This window comes from Charadrius vociferus, unplaced genomic scaffold, assembly GCF_000708025.1.
Source record: "Charadrius vociferus isolate BGI_N301 unplaced genomic scaffold, ASM70802v2 scaffold67, whole genome shotgun sequence".
Lineage (NCBI taxonomy): Eukaryota > Metazoa > Chordata > Aves > Charadriiformes > Charadriidae > Charadrius > Charadrius vociferus.
This window is the reverse complement of record NW_009649485.1, coordinates 817,838-828,332: the sequence shown is the minus strand read 5'-3', so window position 1 is coordinate 828,332 and position 10,495 is coordinate 817,838. Positions and strand designations below refer to the sequence as shown.

The 10,495-nt window shown below is 42.8% G+C and overlaps 1 protein-coding gene across 1 annotated transcript in view; it reads right to left on the bottom strand.

The window, feature by feature from the left end:
• The window catches only part of PHF2 (PHD finger protein 2), a 44,449-nt gene that overhangs the window by 10,230 nt on the left and 23,724 nt on the right, over positions 1-10,495 (bottom strand). The window contains exons 13-18 of the mRNA XM_009889947.1: positions 9,330-9,701; positions 8,297-8,416; positions 6,915-7,033; positions 6,085-6,263; positions 5,781-5,854; positions 3,910-4,067 (exon numbers count right to left, since the gene is read on the bottom strand). Of these exons, the coding sequence (XP_009888249.1) occupies positions 3,910-4,067; positions 5,781-5,854; positions 6,085-6,263; positions 6,915-7,033; positions 8,297-8,416; positions 9,330-9,701 (1,022 nt within the window). The remainder of the gene's footprint in view (positions 1-3,909; positions 4,068-5,780; positions 5,855-6,084; positions 6,264-6,914; positions 7,034-8,296; positions 8,417-9,329; positions 9,702-10,495) is intronic.

The following is a 10,495-nucleotide window of genomic DNA, read 5'->3' as shown; positions in this document are numbered from 1 at the left end:
CAGCTGAGAGCTGGCACAGACCACTGCGTGAGATTCCAGAGAGACCTATCTGCACTGCTGCTGCCTGCAGTATCCAGAACATACGTATATAAATACACACACGCACCTACCCTTTATCCGCCTTAAAAATAGAGAAAGATGGAAATTGTTCCTGAGAGTCAGACACGACCGCATTGGCATTATGTTGCGACGCAGTATGTTTGCATATCATATTTCTTCCTTTTTTTTTTTTTTAAAAAAAAAGCACATCAGGGCCATTTAAAAAGCCTAGCAAAATTATGAAATGAAACATAGTCATTTCATTTATCGGGAGCTTTTTTCAATCAAGCTGCACCACACACTGCCAGAGCCTAATTGTTTATACAAGAGCCAAAACTGATATGACACATTCCCACTAAACTACCACACACAGTGCAGTAATTCATGCAGAGTTTAGTTATGGGAGTGCCTTTACGACTTTGATTTCAGAAACCACAAAGTTTACAAATACACTGGGTACAGAGCCCAGGCTGAAGGCAGGCAAAATGAAAGGCCTGAGTCCTACTCCATTACTCGATGGCAGTTTTAACCCATTGCAGACAGCAAAAAGACACCTCCCAAGCAAGGAAGAGTATCTTTGAGGACCATCTCTTTAATCTGTTGTTTTTTCTGCTTCCCCCTGCATTTCTGCACATCTTAAGCAGGCGGCAAACTATGTTATAGACGGAACGGTCAGTACTGTAAATTTGGCCAAGGCAGATTTCTTTTAATTCTTGGTTGACAATTTTTCTTATTTTACACCAAACTTCAAGCATGGGAGTCATATTACACTGGCAACTTTATTCCCAGAGTTAGATACACCTAAGTACCTGCCAACTCATCTAATTACCTGCCAAAATGTAAGTGTAAATTCAACATAAACACTAGTGCCATTGTGCACCATAACACAAAATGGAAAAGGAATGCACAGAAACGGCCAAATAGACAAGAGCCAATGTGGTTATTTCTTTTGAAAAGCAGAAGCACAGACAGGCCAAATCTCAAGAGATCAGGAAAATCTAGAACCGCTGACCCACTTGAGCTCAGACAACAAAAAATATTTCCTGGGCACTGCAGACACATTGGTCCCTCTCCCCATACCCTCCGCAATCACAGGAGGTGGTTGGCTGTTCTGATCAACCGCTCCTGGCTAGAGGAAAACCAGGACTAAACTGAGATTCTATCTCTTCCCTAGAAATAGCAGCCTTGTCAAGATAAGCCTTAGGAATGAACAGAGAACTCTTACAGGAACCTCCGCACATGCACCTCTGTTCAAGAGAGATGAGGATCCCTGTCATTGTAATAAACTCTCAATGTGGACGCACAAAGGCAAGCCTGTCTCACAGAGCTGCCTGGCACTTCACAACCGAGGCCAGTCTATATAATATGTTTTAACCTCTTGCAACCATCTAAGCAGAGACAATTGCCTAAGAAACTGAGGAAGGTTGAACCAGAAGATGTTTCTGGTTCAGCAACACCACCTCCTTTAGATTTCTCTGTAGCTCTGCTACTGCACTGCAACCTTAGAATCACAGAATCATAGAATGGTTCAGGTTGGAAGGGACCTTAAAGATCCTCCAGTCCCACGCCCCTGCCCCAGGCAGGGACACCTCCCACCAGCCCAGGTTGCTCCAAGCCCCGTCCAACCTGGCCTTGAACGCCTCCAGGGATGGGGCAGCCACAGCTTCTCTCGACAACCTGCGCCAGGGGATCACCACCCTCACAGGGAAAAATTTCTTCCTGATATCTAATCTAAATCTCCCCTCTTCCAGTTTAAAGCCATTTCCCCTCGTTCTATCACTACATGCCCTTGTAAAAAGTCCTTCTCCTGTAGGCCCCCTTTAGGTAGTGGAAGGCCGCAATAAGGTCTCCCCAGAGCCTTTTCTTCTCCAGGCTAAAAGAACCTTAAAAGATCCCATTTTCTCTCTCTTGATATCAAAAAAAGTATTTTATTCTTTTTTTAAACGGACTGATAAAATTTGCTTTCATCGTTTCCCTTGGTAACTTATTCCATATGTTCCCCTTTGACCACAAGGCATATCTTTTGGAATTCTCAGTTCCAACCTTTCCCAGGTTTAGATAATATCTTCCTCTCCGAGGTGACCTTCTCATTCTGCTTTAACAGCTCCTTTCAAGTTTGCAAGCTGCACTTTTCCTGGGTCCCAGCCACCCCATGCCCAGCAAAGGCACAGCACGGCTGAGAAGGACAGCACCAGTCTCTCTTTCACCAGCCTGTTCTCAACTCTCAGACCACTCCTACAGCTACTTCTACTTCCTGCACAGGTTCTGGGGCTTTGTATAACCAAGGCAGACGTAGAGAAAGCAGGGAGAAAAAAGATGCTGTTGGGGAACCTCAGCAACCACAGAAAGCAGTATCCGGCTTTACCACTCAAAGCAGATTGGTTTTGCTGCTTTGCACACATAAAATGGTGCAACACACCTCTTGCTTCCATGAAACCTCTGTTATATGACTCTTGAGGAGGATAAATGCTGCTTCAAGCAGCCAACCTGAAGAACGTGCGTGTCCTGCTTGCCTGGTGAAGGTGGTTTTCAAATGAAGGCAGAGTGGAGATGGAACTGGCTTCTTAAAATGCCAGACAAGAACAGCCTTCCTGTTCCCATCATTTCCCATCTCACCACCTAGCTTGCCATTCTCACCTTTCAGAGGACAACTCCTTTGTTTGCACAACAGGCGTATTTAGAGGTTAGAAACTTCCGCTAGGACTTCCAAAAGCACCAAGGCTGTGGTCCAAGTGGAGCAGTGGAGCATGCTTAGGTGAAGCCCTCTGGCTTTCCACAGACAGGGGAGAAACCGTTCAGTTAAGGCTGCAGCAGCAAAGATCTATTTAATCAGCAGACTGCTAGGGAGCAGAGGGCTTAAGCCATAGCAGCTCATCTCTGCAGAGCCATTCCGTGCATGGAATCCATAAACACAGTTGACGTTCCCAACACCCATTCCCAGGGATTTGTTCCTAAGGTTTGAGTTAAGCAAGACATTTCCGTATGTGAAGAGTCCCACTAGCTTCTTTCAAAATGACACGCATGCTTCTGTTACCTAATCGCTCTCTCAGTAGTTTAAGATCAGACTTGGCCTCTAAAGAGGGGAGGTAGTTAACCCATACATTAGTTCTGAGATGGACTCACACAGAACCCTTGTCCCAGCCAGTCCTGAACTGCAGCATTTGAGTCTGGGAACCACATTTTCCAATTTTGCTTTTTTTTTTCACTGTTCATCGTTTGGATTACTAAAAGATCTAGTGCTGTACCTTATTAACCATATTCTAAAACCTCCAGTGTCAACTTCAGTGTCCACCTACAACACAACCAAGCCCAGGCAAGCACTTCCATTTTAGGCGTAGAAGTACCCATGAAAGAGTTTTGTTTTTTCCAAGCCATGTGTTTTGGTGGGGAGAAGAATGACGACCAGGGGTGTGTGGGAGGGCAGACGGTTTCCAATTTTCTTCTTGCAAACATTCAGTATTCGGGGAACTGCGCAGCACCTTACAATGCCTTATGGAAGGAACACTGGTCATTTAGATTACTTTATTACATTATTACAACATTAAAAAACATTATTCATGCCCTCAAGCTGCATTCACTGAGCTCTCTCTTCCTTTTGAATGAGTCATCTATTATAGTATTATTGCTAAAATGGATGTTCAGCATTTACAGATGTGAACCGCCTCTATTTGTTTGAATTATACCACCAAAATCTTTCCCACACACTTCCCCACCTCTCCCTCCACAGGATGAAGGAAGAATTTGCTTACTGAAGAAAAAGCAGTTACTGAGCTGCAAAATTCATTTTCTCTCTCACTCACCCCACCTCCCCCCCCAAAAGAGCAATTTTTGTTTATGGGTAAGAGGAAAAAAACATCCCTAGGTGCATACCTGTTGGTGTTATACTCTAAACCCCCAACTTCCTTGCTTGCCTGCAAAAGATCAAGAATTCCTGCCGAACTTCCACTCTCTTTCTTTACTTTGGAATTGCGCCCTGGCTTTGCCTCTGTGTCAATGTGAAGCAAATCTTCATCTGACGAGTCATCGCTCTGCAAAAACAAGGAAAGGCCTCAAAAACCCCAGAAATTTGCTAAATTAGTCAACAAGAACAACGCAGTAATTCGTGCAGCCTGCTGCTCCACCAAAGACACAGGGGTAGCATTTGTAATTTGCTTTGTTAAAAAAAAAACCAAAACAAACAAAACCCCAGAACTTCATATAGAGTAAAGATCTGTTTCCTTACAGCCTGTAGGCATGGTAGGTTTTTCTTTCCCTTTCCAACCCTGGAGAACCAGCTTTGAGATGGGTTCCTGCGAATGGGATCAAACCACTGGAACAGTGATGTTTCCAGGTGCTGTGGTGCCTTCCCAGCCCCTGCTCCTGTTCTTGAGACCATGACCCGTGTAGCAAAGGAAGTGAATGTGTGGCCGTATCTCTGTCAGCCCAGATAAGTATCAGGGCACGGGTCTACATTTTGCAAGAATGTTAACACAGGAAACCCAGCCACAGGGAGAGACCCACTTCTGCCATCCCTACTGCAAGAGAACAGGAAGATCTGACAGAGGAATGGAATAGACACACATAAACAGTAGCACCTGAGGCCACTGAAGGAAGCTACCTGCATCTAACTATCTTGCTGGGGCTGGTATCTCTACGCGCTGTAGTCTAGAGTATAACAGAACAACTTTTTTCCCCTTTCCTGCCCTGCTTTCAGGCCTCTAACGTCCTGGCCCTTATTGCCTAGACTGCCAATTACTGCTCTCTCCAGGAACTGCCTCCCTCCTCAAGCTCCCACACAGTCAGACACCAGCATGTTTTGTCCTGTTCCCTGTGCACCCGACTCCAGATGCCAACTACCGACCTGCTTTTGAATATCTCTGAGCCAAACCAGGATGAAAAAGATTCCTTAGCTCTTAGGGCCAAACGTTTCAGTCACCTACAGTTCTGCGTTAACAAGCTATTTTGCTTTTTCTGACTGATTCAGACATTAAAATATGAACTTGTATTAAGCACAGTTGGGCAAGACATTTAATTTTAATGTCATTTAATGTCATTTAATTTCCAGCATTGACCTTCAATGCTAACACAGAACAAACTTACTGTGCTGTTCAGCTTCCAGAAGGTAAGCTATCAACAGGCACACCGACACTGACCCTGCCTCAAGTCAGGGGCATCCTAAAATGTCCTGCTGAGTCAAGGGCATTCTACATGGGCAGAGGGAGACTCTGCTGAGTGACAGCAAACCAAACCTTTAATTGCTACATAATACGTATTGAGGGCTTCTAGTAACGTGAGATGCCAAGTGACGTGAGTTTCAGCTGTCCGAGTTTCGGCTGTCAAACGTGAACATGGGAATGTAACAACCAGTGTTCAAAGCCCATGGAAATGAGGGGACGGACACAGGTCGGCAGCACAGCTTGGGACAGACCCACGTGGCTATCAGCAATGTAACACCAAGCCAGGTATGACAAAAAACTCCTTCTGATCCTTCCCATCCCTTCGTAGGGCTTGCCCCTGCTCTTGTGTCGTCCAACTGTCACGCTTCCCATCAGGCCTGATCAGGTACAAGGAGCTGAAGCCACAGTACCAAATCACGCTTAGTCCTTGCAATGTCTGAATGCCACCTGTTCTGGGCAGAGTGCGACTGCAGAACGAGGGAGAGGATGTGACAACAGCCTGGGACAAGGCTTTGCCACTGCCCCACATGATGTCAGAGACATACAATGGGCGCTTGCTTGTGACAGGTACAATAATAACCATACCTTGTATGATACCGCCTCCACCTTTGGCTTCTTGACAGGAGTGTGCTGCAGAGTGTCTTTTTTATCTGACAAAACTGAATTTAAAAAAAAAAAAAAGAAAAACAAAGTCATGGTTCTTTTCCCTTCAAAAGACAGCACTCCTGAGCTATAACTTCTAAAGCAATTCAAATCCACTTACATTTGACAGACAATTAAGACACGGCTTTGTTTATTATAAGTGACACAGATCTTAAAAAGACTAGTTTTGGACAATCAACATGTAAGACTGTTGTGCAGCTACAGACAAAACAGGAAATATTCTTACAGGGCAGTTCTCTTTTTGTAGTGTTTTTCTTCCTTCTGATTGGAAACTCATCAATTTTTAGTTCACCATCATCTGAGACATACTCATATTCGTCTCGTACAGGTTTTGCTTTATCTTCTTTGAAATTCTGCAGTGACCCAAACACACTGGTATTCAGCTGGGTTTTGACTCCCTTTGAACTGAAAAAAAATAAAAATTACAAATTGGGAACAATACTCTGATTGGAAAACATTTTGCAAATTGACAGAGAAGACAACAATGAGTATTGTTATACAGAAATCTCAGTCAACTCGAATACTTTCAGAGGTGCCACAGCATTTCAAATAATTTTCCAAACACGTTTTTGTACCTACAACTCATATCTCAAAATACGATGCCAACCAGAGTAGCCTTGGCTGGCCTCAAACGTGCACTATATTATTTAAAGCTGTCTCAAGGTATATGATGATATACATAATGTGCACGCAGCATGGAACTTTGGGATGCAGAGTTCATTTAACAGTTTCTTAAAAATGTACCCTGAGTAGGATCTGCACAAAAACCACTAGTAAGAACCTGAAGTGCCAAAACGTAAGACACTGCCTGAATACTGAAGACACTATTCTCAAGCAAACTACCAGCCTCAAAGTTAGGTCATTGCTGTTCTGGCCAACTCTGCTGGGTTCTAGGTAAAATCAAGTTCTAGAGCAAAGAATTTTTTGCTTAAGTGTATTTTCTACATTGACCAGAAAGGCAGATTTTCACCTCCTTGTATAAAACTGCATAAATAATGACATGACTTTTTAATCTGCTTTTTTAAACTGATGTGTATTGTCATATTTTTTACTTACCCAAGCAACTTCTTATTAGAGAAAGAGAAGGTAAATTTGTTGTCCTTATTTCCTGATAAAGGCGTCTTTTCCGATTTGTGTTCTTCTTCCATTTTTAGAAGTGAATCGGGTTTACTGTTCTGAAAGGCAAACCCAATGCAAACCAAAACAATAAATCAGTTCAATGAGTTGTTGATATTTCAGAGTCCTATGTAACCTCAGACAATCGGCTCTATATGCCGAGAAAAATATGTTCCCCCAAATAAGGTAAGGAATAGCGGATTATACTCTTCCTTAGAGTATGCGGGTTTTAGTTCAGCGACTTGTCCCCATTCAGGAAGCACTTCAGCACCAGTTTAAGCAATGCCCACCCCAAACACAATGCCAAATTTAAACATTGCTCTCTTAAATTGGTGCAGACTGATGTAAAATATAAACACACATTTTGTGAAGCAGAGCACAGGCTAAGCACACTGCTCATCGGTGTTGTGCCCGTGTGGCTCAGGACCAAATCCAGCACAGTGCTGGGAACCTCACAAACACAACTGCATTTTCTTCCCAGGCTCCGCTTGCTTCTTTCACACCTTCAGAAGAGCTTGAATTATGAATTTAATAACGTGATATCAAAGTGATTCAGTGCAAAGGAAGCCTTTGATTATTTTTGAAGCAACCCCTTAATACTTTCTTAAGCTGTACTGGCTGTGGAATTAATTGGTACATATTGATCTAATCACATTAACTGTGAATTTTTTAACACAAAAGATTTAGATGTCTCTAATGTTAATGATTCATGATTCTTTGTACTTTCCTCAAGTGAAAAAGCATGTACTTCTGTTTTGGTTTGGGGTATTTGTTTGCACTTTTGTCATTAGAAATTCACAAAGCAGGCAAAGTTCAGACAGCTATTTCTGTGACGAAGCCTAGTGTCACCTTGTTTTAAAAGGTACCTGGAGAAAAAAATGTATTTTTCTATGAATAAATTCTACCCACCCTGTGTTAGCCCTCCAGGAAGGCAAGCTTTTAATTCATGTGACATAATGCAGATTTCATTAACTCTACTTTTATGCCATCATTAGTTCTTGATTTCTCTGGAACTACTCCGGACTTAAAGTAGTCCAACTATGTTAAAGTGAGAATCACAAAAGAGAAAAATCTCACAACTCAGAGTGGTCCCACAGGCTTCAACAAAGATGAAGATGGACAATTTGGCACATGCTTTTGAAGCATCTGGCCCCCCTCCTTTATCAGTGATCACTTCATTATTTTCTGCTGAAAATTTTTTCTCTGGGAGCTGAAAAATGGTGCCTCGTACCCTCTGCTTAGGTAGAACTATGAACACTTCTCCACCCTTGACTTATCCCTACGTGGCAGAACCAGCAGCAGAATTTAACAGGAGACATTACCTTGTATTTCCATTTGGCTTCTGTTTTGCTTTTATTTTGCTCTCGAACTTCAAATTTCTCCACCTCATTCTGCTTACTAGGAGTTTCCTTATTGGGAACACTTAAAACATTCTTTGCAGCCTGGGGAAAAAGTCAGCATGTATTCTTAATGAGGATGGAGTGCTGGCATGTTACAGAAACACATTTTTTTATCGGGAATATAACGTGATAGATTTTTGAAAACTCCTCTTCCGACTCATTCTTTTTAAAACCCAAATATGAGATACCACGAAATATTGATGCTTCAGAGAAGGCAGATGACTCGCTGTATTTCTCCTGGATGTACCAACATACAAGATTAATGTAAAAATATTAAACTCCCTGCCTGTTGCTCCGTGGACAGATTTCACAAACTTCATACAAACTACTAGGAAATTCAGAAGCATTTTAGAAAGGACTTATAGGTCCTTCTTAACAAATAGTGTACGGTACGTTACTCTGTCAGTGCCTCAATGATATCCTTGCCCCTGCTGAAGTCAGCAGCAAAATTCACGTCGAATTAAAGGACATCAAAATGAAACTTGTCCTGCATGGGCAAAAATGGAAGCAAACTATTGTTTTACCTTCATTCACTCATTCTAGAGCACAATGTCAAGCAAACAAGATGCTTGAGAAATGAGGTCCTTCATCGTTCATAACTGATTATGGAAATGCACACAAGAGTGCTAATAACACTTGAAATGAGAATGTAATAGTTCAAGCGGCCCAAAAAAAGAAGCCATTTTTGCCTCAGTTTGGGCAGGAAACTGGCAGTAGTTTGCCAGACTGGGCTTGAATCAATAGGTTTCTCGAAGGTTCCATATCAAATGAATAACCAAGCAAACAGCCAAATACAAATCAAGGAAAAAGTCAGGTAAGAAAAGAGCGATAAGCGAGCATTAACAAAACTTTCATTTACTTCAGTGGAGACATGGTTTTACACTGTGTTGCTTAAATTATTTATTTTCACGAGACCTAAGGTGTGATTTTAAAATATGGTTAAAATATGACCCACCTTCCCCTTCTTTGGCGTCTCGATCTTTGTCAAAGCCTCCTTTGTGTGCGCCTCCAGCAAGTCGAGATTCGGGATGGCTGGTGGTGGACTCTCTTTTGCCTTCTTTCCTTTCTTTTTTCCTTCTCCCTTAACTTTCGGTGTTTTGGGAGGCTTAGGGGGTTTGGGTGGCTTGGGAGGTTTGGGGGGTTTGGATGGCTTGAGTTGTTTGGGGGTTTTCACAGTTTTGGGAGTCTTTTTTTTAGGGAGCTTCTCTACAGGCGGGGGCGGAGGCGTCACTTGGACGGGTGATGGCGCCTCTTCCTTCTCCACAGGACAGATCTCCTCAGCATTTGTGTTGGCACTCGTGTCTGCTTTGCTGGCTTTTGAAGCATTCTGCAGTTTAGCACAAAATGGGAAGGCATTCAAGACCCACCTGTCTCACGTTAGATATTCCCCAGCACCCTCCCTTCCTTGGGGAAATGAACCCCAGAGATCCCCCCTTTGATAAAAGGGTAACCGCATTCACAGGTCAGGCTGGCCACAGAATGAAGACCACATCACATGCCACAGCAACATTCTGCTCACCACTAATTCCCACCCCCTCTGTTGCTCCAGTGCGAGTTTGGCCTGGAGAAACTCCAGTGGCTTCGTAAGGAGCGTAACTCTCACCAGGTTGTATCATCAGGTAGGACCATTAAATGTCCACACAAACAAATGCATAAAATGAATGATGGTCTTTTGTTTAAAATGCTAACCAGCTTAAGCACAACCCATTTCCATTTAATTCAGATGTGATAAATGTAGCAGAATCACATTTCCTGCCCTCAGGAAAAATAAGCAGTAAAATAGCTGCCCAATTAAAATTAACACGGTCTGACTAATTAAAAAGGAATTATTTTCTGCTTAACTTGCCATTCTGACAATCAGAAAACTTATATACTACATCAAAGAGGATAAAAGGACAAGATAGATTTCGATTTTGAGGTCTATGGATATAGTTAGAAAAGGGGTGGAATGCAAGACAGTATCTTCTTAAAACAACCGAACTAGCTATCGCCACCTTGCACTGTCACACATCTCCATGATACCAAACTTAATGGATGATACCTCCATGAAACCTCCTTTTTTTTGACTTTTGGGGTTGATTTTTTTTTGGGGGGGAGGGGGGGTTGGTGGGGAGGGGGAGG